Raw genomic sequence first — 22,169 nt, 5'->3', positions numbered from 1 at the left:
TAAACAAGCATCAGATAAGTATATGTAATAAGTCAGGTTTTTATCAACCATCCTGTATTTTATAATAGTAAATAAATATGCCAATTCTAAATATTTAAATATAAAATTAATAAGCTGCACTAAGAGTCTACAAATATTTCCAATTTTCTATAAACAATACTTTTAATTATAATGCTCAACAGATCAAGTATAAAAAACAAAATTCAATTCTACCTCATTAGATCCACTAAATAAAGGCTCTCCAGTATGCATTTCTACAAGTATGCAGCCCAAACTCCACATATCAATAGCCATATCATATGGAATCCCTAAAAGAACTTCTGGTGATCGATAAAATCTGCTTTGGATATACTGGTATATCTGAAGGAGTATATATATATATATATATATATATATACATATATATATATATATTTATACATTAAAAAATTTGCATCCTATACACAGATTTACAGTATAATTTTCACACAGACATATACACTATTTTTTAAAGGGAAAAAAAAGTACATTGCAGAGCATCTCCAATACAGCTTGAACACTTTGTTTTACAGTATAATTTCCCTATTTTAATTCTTAATCAAAAAAATTGTTGAAAAGCTTTGAGGTATACATCATATGGGTAAAAACAGTTATTTCTATGATATTTAAGATATATCTAATTTACAGTCAATACTATAAAAAACCAATTATATGATAAATCACTTATTTCATTTAGTAATTTCTCCAATATTACTCTAACTCACTCCAACTTAGTGTACTATAATTAGTTACTTTAAACATGCCATGTAACCACTGGGGTAACAGTATTGGAAAGAAGACTGTTCCAGGCAGTAGAGGTACAGGGAATGGTAAAGGATAAGAAGTTGGTTAGATAATTTTTGGGGTGAACAGTATGTGGACATTGACTAGCAGCTGCTCATGTTCGTATATGATAAGAAAAATGGAGGGATGATAGTAGCCAGTTCAGTGAAGCATCATCCATGAAAAGACTTATAAAAGACATAACAGATTAACAACAGTTAGTGGAAAGTGACTGGATGGTATCAGTGAAAGTTCATCAATAAAGTGAATAGCTCGCTTCTGAATACAATCAAGCATTCTGAGGGAGGTCATAGGTGCACCGCTGTAAATGTGATGATGATGATAATCTAAGGTCAGTAGATTTAAGATTCATAAAGTATCAGCAGATGAGAAATACCATTTAAGAACGAACAAGAATACTAAACTTTCTGGAGGCTGATGAGGCTATCAGCACGATGTGCTTGTACTAGGATAGGCTACATTAGAAAGTCACTGCAACAAGGGAAAACTGATCATGGTTGGCAATCAGAATACCATCATAAGTGAAGGAGAGAATAAAGAAGGTATTTCTTCCAGGAAATGAGAGAGGATTGCATTCTTGTGACATTAAAAGTTATTACCAGGTTATCCTCAACCCATCTGAGAATGGCAAGGAGATCAGTGTTTAAGGTATTGGTTATTGAGGAGTTTGAAGCTCGAATCACCTGAACACTGCAATGTTTAGGAGAAGAAAAAAAAACAAACAAAAACAAAAAAAAAAAACATGGAGTGTACTGTCATCAACAAGGCTATGAATAGGACCGGATGTTGTAGACAGAAGATTACTGATGAATAGAAAGAAGTGTGTAGGTGATAGTACAAGGCCCTGGAATACACAAGCATTGACTGAAAAATCTGATGAAAGGAAATCATCCACCATGATCCACAATGAACAACTGGAGAGGAAGCAGCAATCTGCTCACAGAGAGTAGGAGAAATACCGTACGATGGCAGTGTGATAAAAGGGCCACAATGTGAGACTTGATCAAATGCCTTGGAAAACCAACTGACTTTGTCCAAACTTTTCCATGACTTCTGTTCTACAAGAGGTGGATAAGTTTAACTAGGAGATCTGCTGTGGAACAAGAAATGGCAGAAGACATATTAGTGATCGCTTCACTGGTGAAGCATTGACTGCAAAATCTGATGCAAAATATATCTTGACTTTTTTCATTAAGATATATTTTCCCTGTAAGAGCAATTGTGGAATCTTAAATGATCCCTGAGATTGATGATAAGGGTTCATCTAATTGCACTTTCAATGAAAGTGCACAGATCTGCAAAAACACTATATGGATATTTTCAACTCTTTTATCATGTAGTAACTGAAAACTAAATAAGCAAAGCTGGCATACCAGCTCTGCTTATTTAGTGGGGAGCCAGAAGAATAAATTTAAAGGGAATAAGATAGAAAGTAGCCAAAACACCAAGCAGTATACAAGTCAGTCTTCAAGCCAAATTCTCTCGTTCAAAGTCTCTAGCTTTGATGTAGTAAGGTTTTTTTCTACTAGAGGTCAGGCCAGTAGTTTTAATCGTTGACCAAATCGTTTTGACTTTATCATACCACATAGATTGTAACACAGCTTGTTTCTTTGTGTATGTGTGTGTACTCCAGATGACGATCTTAATATGAAGGTCGAAATGAAGTTTTACTATGACACCATAGTTGTTTTTGCATTCTGTTTTCACCAAGTTACCTCTAAACCAGGAGTTAGCAAACTTTTTCTGAGAAGGCCAGATAGTTAATATTGTAGGCTTCGTGGGCCAAGAAGTAAGATTGAGGGTATCACATATTTATAAGATAGAAAACAACTTCACAAATTTTTTAATTAAACAAATACAACACATAATTGTCAGCTTTTTGGAAAATTCGCAAGAAACGTGGAATATATTTTTTATGAGACAATAATAATATTTAATTGGGGTTCAAATTTGGTGTTTCCAATCATCAAAATCAATTGCAAATGCTCATCAGATAAGGCTTATCTGCAACAAGAATTTAGTATTTCATCTTTGAAAATGTCTTTTAACATGGTGATGTTCACCAACATAAACTTGCGATATGTGTGACTGAGAAATCAGTGGCATTCAAAACATTATCAAGTAAGCACTGAGTGCAAGTGGAACTGGTGACAGCACCTGGCAACAAAAACGGGCATGGCTGCTTCACATTAACACTATGGACACTGAAACAAAAAATTCATTATTCTGTCAGAACATTCATTTAAAAGACCTTCTTAGCTAGTAGCTCAGATCTGGCCCAATGATCACAGTTTGTCTACTCCTGCTCCAAACCATTCTACAGCATTTCATTAAATACAATCAGTTAAATATATAGCAAACGAATAGCCAAATTTCTTTACCTTAATAAATTTTTTTATTACAATGGTGTCATAGCTCTCATTGCTCAACACAGAAGAGACAAGTTTATTTGACCATGACAGAGAAAAACCTTAGCGTGCACTTTTATAGTTTGTTCAAGGTCAACCTTTTCTGTCATAGTGTTCCCTTTTCAAATCTGATTATCAGTTAAGTAACTTTATAACATCTGTCGATCTGCCATGATAATGCATTTGGATTCCCCATGAGCTTTAACAAATTTATATCCATAATTATTAAAATATTTTCATATAAACACTGATCTTCAAAAAAAAAAAAAAATTTCTTTAACTACCAAACTGGTTATAAATATACCACGAACTGTACTCTCCTTATGCATTCCAAAACTGTTGTGCACTCAATTGAGCCACTATTGGCCAGTGATGTGCAATAGTGGTTCATCAACATGGACAACTTTGCATAAGTCATCCTAGGTGGTAGACTACTTATCATCCAGTGGAATGCTATCAGCTTGCTTATTGAGTACTTGAAGTGGCTGAAGGCAGGCTGTGTAATTGTATGGGGAGAGAGGTGGGGGTATTGTCGATGCCATGTTATGGTTTGGAGACTAGATGCTGCTGTTGCCACATTTGGTTCCAAGAGCAAGGATTCAAGTTTTTGTCCTGTCCCCCCCCCCCCCCAGTCTTTAACATGCAGTGTGAGTGACACCAATCAAGGGCATGTCAGACATAGAGACCCAGAAGCTCCCCCATCTTCAAAGATACAACAGTAAAACTTCTTCAGACTGGCTGGCAGTTAGTGCACAGGACTGAACCAGAAGGTAATGTGTTTTAGGAGACTTCCTGTTCAACTGGTAGATAATCTCATTGCCATCTACACTGCCATCATGACTGGAGGCAGGCTGTGTAATTGTATGGGGGAGGGTGGTATTGTCAAGGCCACATCATGGTTTGGAGACCACATGGTATTGGTGACATCACATCATGTCAAGAGCATGTTTTCTCCCACTGCATGTTTCCCCCTTCTCTTTCTGATTCATCTTTGAAACATTAAATATGAGAATAAACCTAAATAATTATAGCAACTGCAGATAAACTATAAAAAAAGTAAACCACCTTCAAAAATTCCCCTAAAAAACTCGATTTTACAAAAAAACATTTCTATATCCACTTGACCAACATTTATGGTATCTAACTTAAATGACATCCAAGCCTGATGTTTTCCATTTCAGATTGAATCCCTAAATTTCCACTACTTCAATTATAGCGTATCTTCACTGTCCAAATTACATCCTGTGTGATTCCTTCTGTCACAAAGTGTTTGGGCCTTTGTGCAATCTCATATTCCTTACCAAAGGATGTCCAATCTAGAATTTCATTTATTTTTTTTTCTAATCTTCTGTGGCTTAACATATCTTTGTCACATTTTGTTTCATTTATCTGTTGTCTTTACTGTTCATCCAATTCTAAAAATCATTCCGACCTTTCTGACTTCTTATCGTTAAAGCTTGATTTCATTTGGTCCAAATTCCCAAACAGTGAAGTCATCTTTCTTGATTTTAATGCCCACAATTCTAACTAGCTTCCTTTCTCCAATTTCACTGACCAAGTGTCCATGCGGTTAGCCTAGTGGCTTTGCGCTTCACAACCATATGACTGGGGAAGGAGAGTCTCAGGTTCGATTCCCGTTGAAGATGTGAGGAATTTGAGGATCTTCCTCAGCCATAGCCAAGTTAGCCGGTCTTGGCTAGGTTTTTTCTGCCAGTTTATCTGGCGTTTTTCATCCCGCAAGCAGGCAAACCAGCCCCGTGAACACACACGGATCTACAGCCATAAATACTTAACCCCCATGAGGGGACTCAACTCACCCCAATAGGGACGAGGGAGAAAAAGGGAGGAAACTCCATACGAATAAATAAAACTGACCAAGTTGGAAGAGAGGTACAGATTTTTGCTGTATGCAGTGACCTAAAACAGATCATTCATCTCCCTCTCAGAATTCCCAACAATCCTCTTTACTCACCCCAATATCTTTTTTTAACTAGTTCTCCTTCCAGGTACCCTTTTTTAGGTGATGGCTCCTTCTTATAATTCAGATCATAATCTCAACTCTGGTGAAACATCCTTCCCTCAACCATTCCCAACTACCTCAAATACTCCAGCATTACAACAATGCCAAGTGTGACTTCCTTTTCATGGTAAAACTACTGTTTTTATTCTACAGATCCATATATTTGTTGTGATCTGTTATAACCCATAAATAATCCATATTGAAACTGAGGCTTTCATTCCTTATTCTCTCTAAAATTCCTACCCTATACCTAACCAAAATTTTCCAAAAAAAAAGGTGTGCTAGGGCAACCCAAGAAAAGAAAGCAGCATATCATGTCACTTGAGACCAAAACCCCAGCTTCCTTAATATCTTATACAGATGCCCACAGCACAAATAGACAAAAGTCTATTTGTGCTACCTCCTCTTTTTCACCCTAATAGTAACACTGTACATCACCTAAAGATAAGGCTGACATCATGGCTTCATCCTGATCTTCCAACTCCTCCGCAGAAGACCGTGGCAAATTACCTCCTCCTTTGCCTGGAATATTGCATTTCATGCCTCCTGTCACCTTCTGCCAAAAAGACATTGGAAGAAACTTGAATAACTTGGATAGAGAGACAGCTGGTCCTGATGGAATCCTGCCTATTGTGCTCTGGAACCCATGCCTGTTTTTTATTTATTTTTTTAAATCATCATCTATATATTATATTGCATCATCCAACTCAGGACTCATGCATCCACCCCACAACATGGGAAGAAAGTCCATATACAGACAATCCCCCCCCCCCCCAAAGGCGATAAATGTCAACCATTAAACTATTGACTTATTGTTCTCACTTCAAGCTTTATCCAAAGTAAGTGAACAAGTTATCAACAGTCAATATCTGGGGAGCAGAATGCTGATTAGTGACAACCAGCGTGGATGTTGCCAATTTCAATCCGTAGTAGATCACCAGGCCTACATCACCTACCTCAGGACTCATGCCATGGAAAGGTTTGGAGAAACTGTGCCATTCCTCAACATTTAATACAATTTTTGCATCAAGGGGTTCTCTTCCTCTGTTTGTAATTATATTGCAGATTTTCTCTTGGATCAATCTCTACATGTAATAGGTAATTGTGTTCCCTGTTAATGCAGGTGTCCCTCAGGATTCTGTCATTTCTGTCACATCTTTCTGATTTACATAAATGACCTGCTCTCATTTGACTGCAAACTCCATTTATAATTTTGCTGATAAAAGCACTTTTCATCCATCCATCCAGCACATTTCATCCACTGTACAAACATCTCAAGCTTCAAGATCATCTGCAATAAGTGCCCTGAATACTGATCTCCACAATATCCTTGATAGGGTTAAAAGCAACCTAATCCCCTTCAATGCTTCTAAAACTTTGCTGTTTTGCTGTTTACCCACAAAAAATGGCCACCAATCTTCTCTGCTTCCTTTTGATAATGCTCAGCTCAACAGTCTAGACCAAATCTATCTTCTTGGACTGACACCTTTCCTGGAATAATCACTTCACTTCTGTGTTATAGTGAGCTTCCAAAAATCTTTGATTCCTTTTCTGCTAAAGATGGTATTTATTTTCTAACCAGTTACCTGCTCTGTATAAATCTTGAATCCAGCCAACCTTGGAATACTGCTCTCATGTTTGGGGGGTGGTGCACCTAGGACCTCTCTAAAAATTCTTGATGCTGTTCAAGAAAAGGGCAGGTTGATTCTTTTAGAGACTCTCTTCAGCCACTTTCTTATAGAAGATCAGTTTCCACATTGTGTCTCTTCTACAGATACTTCCATGGCCACTATTTAGCAGAACAAGCATCCATTATGCCTCCCATTTCCATCTACAGAAACTAAAGCAACAGTTGTTAAACATTCATTATAGTCAAACTGCATACGCACCAAACCTGCTTCCATCATCTTTCATTATATCCATCTCAGGTCTGTGGGGCAGCCTCCTACATAGTAGCATTTCCAAAGGATTACTATCTCCAGATATTTAAGAATATTAACAGATTACCCTGCATTTGAACTCTGCCCACACATGCAGCATTTATTTGCTATCGTTCTCGTATGTGTGGTGTGTGTGCATCTGTGTGTAAACTTTGTACTCACATTTTGATTGAGATGTACATATCATTGCTGGTACAGTGGTTAAATTGGTTTACTATTCTGATCAAAATAATGTAATTTCAGCTTATCTATAGGTGCTGTGATGAGCACATAAGGAAGTTTAATGTATCTTAAAAGAACAAGACAACCCGAATACTTCTTCTATTGGCACTACAGTCCCATGTAGGGCCTTGGCCTCTTTTTTTTTTTTGATTTCATAACTCACTATGAGGTGGGGTCATTATCCTCATGTTCAACCATGTATAACTGTCTGTGAAGCATTGTGTTCTTAAGACTGGTTTGCCTGATTTGCAGGAGGAAAAAAAACCCTACAGTCCACGCCCAAGATAGGCTAACTTGGGTATATCTGAGAAAGATCCTTAGCTCCTCACGTCAGCAACGAGAATCGAATGCAGAACACTCCTTTCCCAGGCATATGGTTAGCAAGCATGTAACCACTCAGCTAACCGCATGGACAGACAACTTGACTTAAATCTTTTAAATTTGTTAAAATATACTCTAGCCTGCTGTCACAATCCTTCCTATGCTGTTTAATTAATACACTGATAATTTTAAATCTTCTCTATTAAATTAACACGGTATTCATTTATGCCTTCAAATCCCAAGAATTTGAAAAAAAATCCCTTAAGTAACATAGAATCAATACAAAAAGAACAAATGAAGGTTTCTCCTTAATCTTCTTCCTCTTTATAGAGCTTCTATCCCATCTTTGTGCAGGGTCTTCTATGATTATGTGACTGGGAAACCTGAACTGAGCTTGTCGAAGAGTTTAGCGCTGTGATGGAACAATTTTTATGACTGTAGATGTGCGTTCACGGGGCCAGTTTGCCTGTTCTGGGGATGAAAAAACCCCTACCTCCATATGAAGCTAGCTAACTCACCTTTAGTTGAAAGAGACCAGATAAAGGTTCCTCACTTCTTGAACAGGAATTGAACCCAGGTCTTCATCTATACCAAATGAGCTATGGAGGCTCGAGGGTTTCTCCTTAATATTACAGTAAAATGAAAAATTACCAAGTAAACCTACTTGCCTAAGTGGATAGAATACCTGCTCTCCAACTAATAAGATATGGATTTTAATCCCACCCTGTGGTCTTGGATGTTTGTGAATGTCTGGAAGCAGTAACTACCCAGTGTGTGATACCACCTCACTTACTGAATGCCTGAAGTGAAATGGCAGGGGAAAATAGCCCATGTTTCATGTACAAGAGCAGGGTTTTCTGATAAAACTTACCTTGCTAACAGTGTTAATACTAATGTACTGTAGGCTTTATAACTTTCAAGGATGGGATTCAGATAAAAAAAATAGCATCTTAAAAGTATAGATCAAATTCATTTTATATATGACAAATCAATAATCTGAAAATCCATTTTTCATATTCTGCCTGCGTGTTCACACCAAAATCTGTTCTGAGATTGGAAAGCTATCATTAAGAGTTTCTAAATAACATTTTAAACATCATGGATCAATAAAATTAATTAAGAGTTAACCTGATCAGTCAGAGGCGTATAAGGACTGTCATATTTACACATTGCTCCTACAAATACTCTAGCTATAGTACGTGTTTTTGATCCTTTAGGGCAAAAGATAAGATATCTCATGTTCATATGTGCTACAACAAAAATAAATCGTTCCTCTATCAACTACTGGAAGAGAATTAATAACATATGACACATTTTGAAATGGCTCCACTGTTAAGTGGACTGATCGATGGAAAGTTTAAACTCAAAAGCCATGTCATGTCTGACACTCATGACATAAAACATTTTCCTGTATTTAGTGAAATATTTTATTAACCCGAAATGTCCAGCTAAATTTTCTGGGTGACACTGATTTCACTGCACACATCTTTAGAACTTCTAGTACTTTTATTTTATAATCTAACTTTTGTTTATAGATAAAGATTTCCTTTTCACCAATAAACAAGTTATCTGAGTTGGTAAGGGTTCTCTGGGATTCTTCAAATTTGGATAATCTCAAACTTTTTCCTAAAATGGACAGTGACTAAACTGAGACCATTTGGTGTCTTAGAGTCCACAAGTTCTCAAGCTCAGCTTCCTCAGGTGTATTTTTCTAGAAAGCTTCCATCCTTTTCTAATGCCATTTCCTGCATTCCTTTAGATAGGCAAACTACAACCACATTGTTTTTTTTTCAGGAACAAGTTAATATTAATGTAATGTTTTTGGAATTTCTAATCCCTATCTAAGAGATCTGATTTTTCATTCTTCATATTTTTCAGAAAACATGACAGAATTTCAAGCAAGTGGGCATCACCTGGTGATGCCCACTTGCATGTCAAACTAGGCCAAGCACTATTTTGTCTTTTTCTTGGACTGCCATCAGTGAACCAGAACAAAAAGCGAAAAGGCATCTACTGGAACAAATCTCAACTCAACTTTCACAAAACTCAAGATTGTCACTATGAATATAAGATGTAACAAAGGCAAAGAAATGCAACTAGTAGAAGAATTGGATAAGTACCAGATTGACATAATACACGTTATATCCATGTAATAATCATCATGGAAAAGGAGTAGCTATAATATTCAACACTAAATATGAGGATAATCTTGAATGGCAGGCAATATCAAGTAGTGATGTGCACAAATATCAGAATGGGAAACTGGACTATGAGACTTATTTATGCTTTATGATCTCACAGATGGTTCTAATAAGGATCAAGTGGACGAATTTTTCGAGTCAATTTTTTTCAATCTGTGTAGTCAGGTGAAAATCAGAGTATTCAATTCTATGAGCTTCAAAGAGCTGTTGGTAGACAACAGGAGGGGTGGAATATTTTGGTAGCCAGCAGAAAGAAATCTGCATAGTGGTATTTAAGAGTGCCAGATGGTAGTGTGCTTAGTGGCATGTGGGCTGCATTGTCCAATATGCAGAGCTTGTAAGATAGATGTTATTTCACTAACCAAAGTGTTTTATGGCAGTCTGTCGAGGGTTTTTTTTATATTTGATTTTTATGGTGAAAAGACATCAAAACTCATACTGCACCAGGAACAGTCATAGCAGTACATATTGTAATTGGTTAGCAGGACCATCACAAATATCCATGCCCTTGGTAGGATTCAAATCTGCAGCCTTTTGGCAGGGGAGAGGATACACTAACCACTCAGTCAAACTTTCTCCGGCTCTGTTGAGTGTTCCACAGGTTCTCCTATCAGAAACAAAAAATAGTTGGTCTGGCATAGATTTTATTTTCATTGCACATAAGGAGACTAAGGTGCACTAAGGAGAACTATTGCCATTAAAGAAACAAGAGTAAATTCATTTACTTAAATTGTTCATTGCGTAGAGACTAGGAATAGGTGAAATATGAAATGCTCCATTTGTAATTCTGATGGCTTGATGGGTCCAGCCATCACAAAGTACTTTCTCTGGCAGAAGCATAGATTCGGGACAAATAATCAGGTTTTGATAAGTGTGTGTGTGATACACAGTTATGAGACAACTGTTTTAAGGCAGTTGTCTCATAACTGATGTATGTGAGGAAGGAAACTCATATTTCCTGTCAAACTTGAGTCCCAAGAACTTGACTTCTGATTCAACTGTGATTAATGTTTTCCTAGTCAGAGTTCTGGGTAAGGATGAAGACCACATCTGCAGCAAAAGTGACACAAACTGTCTTCTACAGTGAAAATATGAATCCAACTTGCAAGTGCTCATTTTGAGAGATGGTCGATGGCTAGTTTCAGCTGTCTTTCTATGACCCTCATATTACATGAATAACAGAAGATAGTGAAGTCAACCATACAAGGCATTACTTACTGTAAGGAAGTTGTTCTGTAATTGAGTTAACCATAATTGCAAAAAAGCATGAAAGGTAGAACTTCCTCCTCTTGGTTATATGATCGAGAGAGATAGGGGTTCTCGCTCGGACTTGGAAGATTTGATTAGATAAGAAATTCTTAATAAAATGAGGGGATGGGATTGGAGGAGATTTCCTCTAAGACTAAAATTGTTTACATCTTTCATTGTTACAAATTGCCAAGCAGTGTTATATGCTTTTTCCATATCAAAGAAAGCAGATACTAAATGTTAACAATTTTAGAAAGGCATCTCTAACAGATGCCTCCAGTCAGATTAGATCATCAGTGGTGGATGCTATTTTCAGAAGCCAGATGGTGTTCTGGAAATAATGTTGTTTCTTTCCAGAAACCATAAAAATGAGAGCTAACCATTTTTTTCTAGAATCTTGCACAAGCAGCTGGTCAGAGCAATTGGATGGCAATTATCTGGGGATTATTGCTCAACATATGCAATTAAACATATTCCTGGTTACCTGGCAAAAGCAATAATAATTGCCTTTTGCCAGGTATCCAGGAATATGTTCTGACAGAAAATTCTGTTGTAAAGGTGACACAGCTGATCCATGTTGGTGACATATAGCTTACCATCTCATAATGGACATTATCTAGTCCAACAGTAGTTGCATGTGGCACATTTCTTCTTTAGTGACAGCCTATTTGTACTCTTCAGTGTTGTTCAAAGGAAACTGGATTTGTTTTGCTTTTATGGCCAAGGAACTTGGGGAGGGGAGGGAGGGCACTGTTGATGTTTCAGCAAAAATCTCCCTGAATGTGTTGGCAATCACTGTTGGATCAGCAACTGTGCAGTCAGTGTGTTCAAAGATAGAGAACTGGTGATTGGTATATCTGCCCTTAATTCTCCAGATTTTGTCCAAGACTTCTTTTGTGTTGGTTGTTCTTATGGAGGATGTACACTGGATCCAGGATGCCTTTTGACTGACAGCATGTGTCTTCCTTGAGCATGTTTGAAAGCAATGAAGGTTGTTGTGGGGTATCTTCAAAAAAATTCTCCAAACATATTTTTTAGTTGCTGCGGAAATCATCATCCCATCATGGATTAGGGAAACATGAAACTGACTAATGTTTTAGAAAATGCAGTTTTGGTGGTTTGTGTAATATGCTCTGTCAGATGATTCTATGCAACTATGACAGAAGAGCTGACCATGTGAGCCAGCTTGCTCAATCTTCCATTGCGATATCTGTGATGATGTGCATGGTTGCCCATCCAGAAATGTAGATATTATGGGAAAAGTTCTCTCCAGTTTTGCACTTGGAGTGGGAAATGGGAGGGCAAGCAGATAGTTAAGCCAATGGCAGTGAATATTTGGATAAGCATACAGAAGAACATATTGCTTCCTGTGTTTAGTAGGGAGAATTTATTTGGAAGTAAATTTTTTGACTGTGGATTAATCGATGCTTCAATAAGTATCTCCTGAACAAGCTTCTTTACAGTCTTTAGAAATCCTGCTTCTGGATGGAGAAATGAGGCATTTTATGAGGACATTCTCCTGTTGAATGTATTATCAAGAAAAGTGGTGAAATGATTGCAACTTCTGTTTACTGCTTCTTATTCAGATTTTCTGTTGGTGTGTCTATGGTAAGGGCTTGTTGATGGCCCCTAATAAACAAGCAAATGAAGAAATGTTCATTCTCAGGAGGAGTTAAATTCAATGTCAGAACTCCCACCTATCACTGAGCCACCCATTCTCCAGCAAACAATGACTGTGCTTGGGAGAGCAGAGTGCCAGAGCTACCCAGGAAACTATGCAAGCATCACAGCAAGCCTTGTGTCCTGTCCATGGATAATGGAGAGCATTGTCTACTGCAACACTCCTGATCTTGCAAGCAAGCCTAATAAGTGATTGATCCTAGTAAGGACATCCAGGACACTCCCTCCCTTCCAGATGTCCACAGGTTGCCCACACAATAAACATGGTGGCAACACACTGGATGGTAGTAAGAGAGGATAGTAAAAATTACTCAGAAGCAGAGCAGGGCATACAGAAAAGAGTAACTATGAAAAGGATCAGTATCATCATGGAAGAAATTCAGAAGGCCTAGTCAGAGGGTACTTAGAAAAGGCTAAGGAAAATTGTGGAAGAGAAGCTTGAAGAATAAGCTCATTTCAGACCAAATAATAGAGGTTGTCAAGATCAGAATTTATTTTAGGACAAATACTTGATAATCGTTTTGTAGATCTAAAAAATGCACATCACAAGGTGCCAAGCAAAGGAAAAGCTCTTCAAAACTCAGCAGTTATATGGTATAAATGGGACATTATATTGAGCAATGCATAGTCTGTATTTGAGTTGTAAGTCAGAACTGAAAATTAAAGACGGTTTAATGTTAAATCAGGTGTGAGAAAAGGATGCACATTATCTCCACTGTTATTCATCATCCATAAGGATCACGTTTAAAAGAGTGTGAACCTGGTATCAAAACTGGAGATAGTAATATCCGCTTCTTTCTTATGCAAATGATGTACTCCTAATCAAATCTGGTAGAAGTCTGTAGGATTCCCTGACTAAATTGAATAACTGCTGTAATAAATTGGTACAAAAATCAGCAATAAAAAGAGAAAAACAATAAAAGTATCATCTGCATCCTGAATGAAGAATCCACAGAACAAGTAAAATATTTCAACTATTCAGGCACAATTTTTTTGTGAAGATGACAAATTCAATATGAAACCAGACAACAGAATTAGCAAAGCTGGTATAGTAGAAATTCAATTAAATAAATTTATATTTAATATGAGAGAAATTGGTCAAAACACTAAACTAGCTGTATACAAGACTGTGTCAAAATCAACTGTAACTTCTGGATTTGAAAGCTGTGTAAGAAACAAAATTCTTCATCAAAGACCACAGATATGAGAGTTCCAAGAAAGATTAGGGAAGTGAACAGATGGCATCAATGGCACTATCATATTAAAACAAGGATGTTAGGAAAGAATCTGACATTGTTTGTATTATGGAATCTCAGGCAGTATGGTCACATAAAAAGCAGAATGTGAGGGGAAAGGTTCAATCAGGATGGCAGGAAATAGACTCATAGGAAGACCAAAATATAAGATCTGGTAATATTGGAGTTTTGATAGATAACAGATTAACTGAGAAGAAAATTGTCATTAAGAAGTTAGTAATGATGTACGAGAGTGTGTCATAAGCATCCATGTGAAATTGCAAGTCATTCTATCAAGTAGTTTGTTTTATACAGCTGTCTGAAGCAAAAATGTTGTCTGTATCCCTTGGAATGGATAAAATTAAGTATCATGCGGTTATAAAATTCTTTATAAAAGAAGGTTTAACCCCAAAAGAAATTCATTCGAAGTTCATAAAAGTTTATGGGCACTCTTCTCCTTCGTTGTTGTTGTTGTTGTCTTGTCCTTTGAAGAGTCTTAGATGTTTCCGTGCGCTCTTTGTACTGCTTTGGCTATGTCTGTGATTTTGTTTGTATAGAGCTGTTGTTCAGGATTAGGATCTATTTCTTGCAAGGCTGCTGTAATTGCTGGACAGGTAAAGATGTGAGTGGGTGTCAGTTCCGTATTGGGGCAGTTGTTGCAGTTTCTATATGTTCTCGTATCATCTGTATTGATCTTCATTCCTCTATAATGTCCTGTTCGTAGTCTTGCTATCGTAGTGGAGGTCCTTCTGTCAGCATTGATCTCGGGAATTTGATGTTGTATCACTGATTTCAATGGAATTAGTTTAGCTTTTGCTAGTGCATTGGCATCAGCAAGAGTTATCATATGAGTTTCTTGGTTGAGTTCTCTGGCCTCTTTTGCTAATTTATCAGCTGCTTCGTTGTAATCAATGCCTACATGAGCAGGAATCCATTGTAGAATGCAACTTTTACCTAAACACTTTAGATGATTTAAGAGTTTATGGATGTCTTGTGTGAGCTTGGTATTGCCATTTTTGATTGCCTCCATAGCTGATCTTGAGTCACTGTAAATTATAATTCCTTCAGATTGTTGAGATGATGATAGATTTAAGTAGGCTTCTAGTGCTTTAATTATTGCGTAGAGTTCGCTGGTAAAATTGGAAGCGATTCTCCCAGATCCAACTTTTATTGAAAGTTTTTCACCTTTCGGGAGTAGAAGGAGAACACCAGCGCCTCCATTAATCATATTGGTGTCTGATGATCCATCGGTATAACAAATAACCTGTTTGGAGGATGAAAGAAGGTTGATGGTATTTAGGCCTTTTTCTTTAAGCATTTCTTTTGGTTCTTTTTTTGTACAGAGTTTGGTAAGGTTTAGATTTATGAAGGTATTTGAAGGTAAAGGACTGGAAAATAGAGGTTCTTTGTTTATGTGGACATTTAGCTGATCAAGACCTATTTCTTTCCTGATAGTGTCATCATATTGTAAAGTCGATGATCTGTGAAGTCTGCAAATTTGGTTCCAATGTTCATAGGTTTTTAGGGAGACATGATCACTTTGGTAGCTTCTGATATTATTTATGAATTTTATGGTGGCAAATTTTCGTCTGTCCTCCAGCAGGTCAAGCCCACATTCCTGTTGGGCTCTGATGTTGTTAGTGGATGAGACTGCACCAATGATAATCTTGGATGCTTTTGCTTGTATTTTGTCTAGGTTTTTCTTTACCGATGAAGCCGAAGGTGACCAGATAGGTGCTGCATATTCCATTATTGGCCTTATTAGTGTAGTGTAAGTAGTTTTGAGGATTTTTGGCTTTGCACCCCAATTTGTTCCACAAAGCCTTTTCAGTATATTTAATTTTTTTAGAGCTCTGTTGGAAGTGTTAGAGATGTGTTGTGCAAAACGTAATTCCTGATCAAGCGTAATACCAAGGTATTTTGGATTTGTGACTTTTTCAATTAGCTTGTTATTGATCATGACTTTGGGATTGTAGGAATGTCTATTTTTCCTGTCTGTACTAAATGTACTTAGTTTTGTTTTGTCTGGGTTGATTTTAAGTTTGAGTTCGTTTGACCATTTTTCTAATCCTCTCATGGATTTGTTTAGAATTTCCTCTGATTCTTTGATTTTAGCACTAGTGTGCCAGATGGCTATATCATCTGCATAGCAAGTTACTTTTGTGTCTTCTGTAAGGTAGGGATGAATATTATTGACATATAGAAGGAATAGTAAGGGACTGAGTACTGAGCCCTGGGGAACACCAGCCCAGGTTCTCCGCTCTTTTGATATTGCTGTATTGATTCTGACTTTGATCTTTCTTCCTCTGATGAAATCAGCAATCCAGATTAAAGCGTTTCCTCTAATTCCAATATCATGTATTGTTTGTATTAATTTTTTGATCCAAACACGATCAAAAGCAGCAGTCATATCAAGGAATATGGCAGTTGTCTTTTTTGTTGGTTTTTCCTGAAATGAGTCTATTATTGTTTGGCAGAAATGGAATAATTGATCTGTTGTCGAATGACGAGTTCTATAAGCAGTTTGGTAGTAGTTGATTTTCTTATTTTTTGTCAGCCAGTGCATAAGCCTGGAGTGTATGATTCTTTCAGTAATTTTACAAAGTATGCTAGTTAATGCGATAGGTCTGTAACTTTGACATTCTGCAGCATTTTTGTCAGGTTTCAGGATGGGTACAATAACTGATTTTTTCCATTCTTTTGGAAGTTTGCCCGTTCGCCAAGAGGTATTGAGAATGTCCAGAAGTTGTTCTTTGGCATTTTTGCCAAGGTGTTTGACCATATGACCAAAGATAAGATCATTACCAGGGGATTTATTAGGTGCAGTTTTCTCGATTGATGAATTTAGTTCACTTAGTGTAAATTCTTCGGAGAAGATGTCATTAGTTTGGTATGTTCTTGCTTGTTTTAGCATTTGACTTGTGAGTTTATTGAGGGGCTTGTCCTCTCTGTTATACTGAAGTTTGGAGTTGTTTGAATAGGTTTTTGCCAGTGTGTTTGCAATTTCTTGATCTGTAATAGCTTGTTTGCTTCTCCTTCGTTTTCAACAATTAAGAAATGGGCTTCCAAGTTTAAACGTGGTTTAAACTTGTTTAAAACAATAACAACGAATATTATTCCGATCTTTTAACCAGACTAGATGAAAAAATTCATGAGAAAAGATCTGGTTTGCTGGGGAAAAAAAATCATGTTTCATCAGCACAATGCAACTGCCCACAAAGGTGTTTTGGCAATGGGAAAATTAAGGGATCTGCACTAGGAATTGTTGGAACATCCACCCTATTCCCCAGATTTCGCTCCCTCTGACTTATCTCTCTTCCCAAAACTAAAGCTCTTCCTTACTGGTCAGCGTTTTTCTTCGAATCAAGAGGTGATTGCAGCTGTAGAGGGGTATTTTGCAGATCTTACTGAGAACCACTACATGGACAGGGTAATGGCACTGGAGCATCACCGGAATAAATGTATTAGTTTTAAGGGAGATTATGTTGAAAAATAATAATCATTTTGAAATTATAAATTCATTGTTAAGCTGAGAACTTTTCAGACCACCCTCGTAATATTTTCAAGTAGTTATGTGATAATATCCTGTACATCAATTGAGGGTACATATCAGGAATTTGATGATAATGATATTTTTCAAATAGGACATTGGTCTGCAATCAGAATTAACTTCAAAAAAAAAAGTTTTCTAAAGAAAAGACAGTGTGTGTGTGGGAGGGGGTATAATAACGTAGAGCAGCTTAGTATGAACTTATAAAAATTTGCAATAAACTGTTGAGCTGTCATACTACAGAAAGGTGGTTTCAAATTACTTATGGTTTCTACATTCAATTCATTGAAATTCCATTCCATCTTTGTTACTCTTATGACTTTTTTTTTGATAGAAAGATGTCATATTTTAAGCATTTATCATCATCATCATCATCAAATTATTGCCATGTACCCTCAAGGGGTGTACAGGATATGACAGTACTACATGAAAAAATTACATCATTACTAACTTCCTATCTACAATTTTCCTCCAAATCAGTCTGTTACTTGTCAAGACTCCAACATTATCAGATCTTATATTTCCATCGTCTAAGGCACTTTGTACCGTATCAATCCACCTATATCTTGGTCTTCCTCTGGGTCGTTTTCCTGCCAACCTGGCAGAGAACACTTGTTTTGCTAATCTTTCCTCGCCCATTCTATTTAAGTGACCATACCATCTGAGATTAGCTCTGCTAACGCATTCCTGGATGCTGACAATGTCAAGTTCTTTCCTAATATCCTCATTTTTAATATGATATTGCCATTGATGCCATCTGTTCACGCCTCTAATCTTTCTCAGGACTCTCATATCTGCGGTCTCTAGTCTTTGGTCAAGTGTTTTACTTCTGACCCAGCTCTCAGATCCATAAGTTAAAATTGGTTTGAACACAGTCTTGTATACAGCTAATTTAGTGTTCCGACTAATTTCTTTCTTATTCCATATGAATTTATTCAATTGACTTCCCACGATACCAGCTTTGCTGATTCTGTTGTCTATTTCTATATTTAGTTTACCATCTTCAGTAAAAATTGTGCCTAAGTAGCTGAAATGTTTTACTTGTTCCACAGGTTCTCCATTCACAACACAGTAGACATTTTCAATGATTCTGCCTATTTTCATTGTCTTTGTCTTTTTATTGCTGACCTTCATACCATATCTATTACAACAGCTATTCAATTTAGTCAGAGAATCTTGCAGACTTGTAGCGGATTTATTTAGAAGTATAACATCATCCACATAAAGCAAAGAGCTGACATTAACATCTCCAATTTTGATATCAGGTTTAATACCACATTCCTTCATAATGTGATCCATATAGATAATGAATAACAGAGGGGATAATGTACATCCTTGTCTCACACCAGATTTAACATTAAACCATCTTCCTGTACTTCCTTCAATTCTAACTGCTGACTCACAACTCAAATAAAGACTAAGTATTGCTTGATATAATGCCCCATTGACACCATATAACTGCAGCGTATTGAATAGCTTCTCTCTTGGCACCTTGTCATATGCCTTTTCCAAATCGACAAAACTTAAATACAGATCTTTGTTATATTCCCATGCTTTCTCGACTATTTGTCGTAAAGTGAAGATCTGATCCTGACAGCCTCTATTTGGCCTGAATCCAGCTTGTTCTTCATCAAGCTTTTCTTCCACAATTCTTCTCAACCGTTTCTCAAGTATACTGGCATAGATCTTGCCAGGAACACTCAGTAGGGAAATACCTCTGTAATTCTCACATTCAGTTTTATTTCCCTTTTTATATATGGGTACTATGAGAGCTCTACTCCAATCATCGGGAATTCGTCCCTCTGTCCAGGCTTTCTGAACTATGCAGTGCAGCCACTGTAAGACTCTTATACCACCATACTTCCGCATTTCTGGTCGAATATCATCTACTCCTGCTGCCTTTCCACATTTCAAGCCTTTGATGGCTTTTTCTACTTCAAATATGGATATGTATTCCTGACTGCATGCCTGGTCAGTGTTTTTTATCACTGTGCTGTCATCACTGCTTTTTTCATTTAGCAGTTTTTCAAAGTAATTACTCCATACTTCAAGGATATCTTTTTCTCCTGTTTTCATTTCACCTTTATCATCTCTAATTCCTTTTACAGCACTCTTTCCTCCATTCCTAAGCTTCTTCAACAACCTCCAGAATATTTTGCCACCTTCTTGATATTTATTTTCTATATTCTTGCCAAAGTCCTCCCATGACTTTTGTTTAGCTAGTTTTACACACTGTTTAGCTTTCTTACATTTGTCTCTGTATTCTGTAAGAGTAAAAGCTGACTTATTTGCCAGGAACTTTTGATATGCTTTCTTCTTTTCCTTCACTGCCTCTTTAACTTCCTGTGTCCACCAGGGAGTTCTGATTTTTTTATCTTTGCACACAACCTCACCACATGCCTCTCTGGCAGAATCAATCAATGTTTCCTTCAGAGTTTGCCACTGAATCTCCAAGGTTTGATTCCTGTTCTCAAACTCTTTCATTTTCTTTTCAATAATATTTCTGTATTTTAGTCTACAGTTTACATCTGAGAGCTGCTCAACTTTTATTCGCTTTAAAACTTTCTTACATGTTATTCTTTTCAATATGAAATTCAATTTTATCCTGCTCAAGACTAAATAGTGATCACTTCCAATTTCAAATCCTCTGTACACTCTGGTGTCCTGCACCAGGGAGAAAACATCACTATCAACAATAACATAGTCAATGAGACTTTTCTTATTCCTAGCCTCTTCTCTCCGTGTGAATTTGTGCACATTTTTATGTTGGAACATGGTGTTAGTAATAACCAGTCCATGTCCTGAGCAGAAATCCAACAGATATTTGCCATTATTATTAGCTTTGCTCTTTTCTCCAAATTTTCCCAAAATCTTTTTGTATGTCTCACAATCATTTCCTACTCTACTATTTAGATCCCGAACAAGGACCAACTTTTCCTTTTTCATTGTGTCAGTTGCTTTTTCTAAAGCCTCAAAAAATTCCTCCACTTCTAACTTAGTAGAACCTTCTGTGGGACCATAGGCACAAATAAGTCTCATTGTCCAGTTCCCCATTCTCATATTTGCCCACATTACTCTACTTGAGACTGACTGCCATTCAAGAAGATTAGCCTCGTATTTTGTGTTGAATACTATGGCTACTCCTTCTTTTCCTTGATTGTTATTGCCTGAATATAACATTTTGTATTTATTGCTCAGAAAGATCTCACCAGTTTTGGTCTTTTTTGTTTCAGTCACCCCTATTATGTCGATCTGGTACTTATCTAATTCCTCAGCTAGCTCCATTTCTTTGCCATTCAGGCTTCTTACGTTGATAGTACCGATCTTTAACTCTGGTGATGTTGAGTTGGGGTTTGTTTTCAGATTTGTTCCAGTAGCTGACTTTTCGCTGTTTGCCCTGGTTCCCTGGCGAAAACAACGGGGGCCTTGTTTAACCGGGCGACGCCCCAGCCGGCATGAAATTTTGTCATGTTGTACCATCATTTTTTATTTTGGTTTAACCAATAAGAATACAATTTGGTCGGCTAAATCCCAAATTGCCAGCCCATCCTCGTTCGTTCAGTATCAAAGTAGATACCCAACAGGGTGCACCACGAGAAGGTGAGGATTGGACATTAGGTCAGAAGCCCTGGTCGGTTCTCCGCATTCCTTTAAAGGCTATGTGGAGGTCTCCTCTCAGTTATACAACTTTGACCCTTTAAGCATTTAAGCTTTAGCTTAAGGGATCCCTGTATAGGAAGAACTTCTTATGAGAAGTTACTAAGATCAAAGTTAGATAAGAGGAAGAGGATTTCCCACAGCCAGTAAGGAACATGAAAAAATGATCTGTGAATTTCTAATAGAAAGCTCCATCTTCACCATGGGATTTGACCAACTAAATTGTTTTCTGTCTTGGCTTATTCCAACAACGAATCTGATAGTATCATTTGATGAAATGCCATGTTAGCCACAGAGTCACATGGTTAAAGATAGTACTCCCTGTTTTTGTCAAGGAAAGCAGTGAAAATTCAGCAGAATTGAAGATTGGCACTAGCAATATGAGAATCATCAATGAAACAGTGCATTCAGCATAACTGGTGTTACTGAATCTAAGACAAATAAAACAGGTGAGATACTGCAAATAACCACAAACAAAGGCAGATCAAGTGGGTGTCAGACCTGGTGGTTGCCAGGGCAGCTCAAATTCGAAGAGCAATTTTTTCCCCATATTATTCTAATATTTTGAACCACGTTTTAAAAATTATTCTAATTCTGTGAATGTTTTCAAATAACAGTTTTCTTATAATTTATATTACATTTTACATGGGTTATAAATAAATCTACAAAGTACATAGAATTAGATGATGCTAATTCATATTTGGTAATAATTACTTTCTATGCAATAAATTATAATTGCAAATCATTCAACACATATTTTTTGATTATTCTAATTTTTTGATTCAAAGGTAATATCTTGCATTGCAAAAAATGTAGATACAGCACGGAGAGGTGACAGCAGAGTATGCACACATGAATATATGTG

General features: G+C 36.9%; 1 protein-coding gene across 4 annotated transcripts in view; it reads right to left on the bottom strand.

Moving 5' to 3' along the window:
• LOC150102781 (dual specificity tyrosine-phosphorylation-regulated kinase 1B-like) overlaps positions 1-22,169 on the bottom strand; it is a 323,866-nt gene that overhangs the window by 65,245 nt on the left and 236,452 nt on the right. For all 4 annotated transcript variants that reach the window (XR_016548908.1, XM_090398758.1, XM_090398759.1 and 1 more), the window contains one exon: positions 214-360. Coding sequence is in view for 3 of the 4 variants with exons in the window: in XM_090398758.1 (XP_090254884.1) it covers positions 214-360 (147 nt within the window). In the remaining variant the exon portion in view is untranslated. The remainder of the gene's footprint in view (positions 1-213; positions 361-22,169) is intronic.

The sequence above is a fragment of the Typopeltis vanoorti genome, chromosome 10 (genome assembly GCF_054136105.1).
Source record: "Typopeltis vanoorti isolate ZY-2024b chromosome 10, IOZ_Tvanoo_1.0, whole genome shotgun sequence".
Lineage (NCBI taxonomy): Eukaryota > Metazoa > Arthropoda > Arachnida > Uropygi > Thelyphonidae > Typopeltis > Typopeltis vanoorti.
The sequence above is the reverse complement of the archived record's forward strand: the minus strand, read 5'-3'. Positions and strand labels throughout refer to the sequence as shown.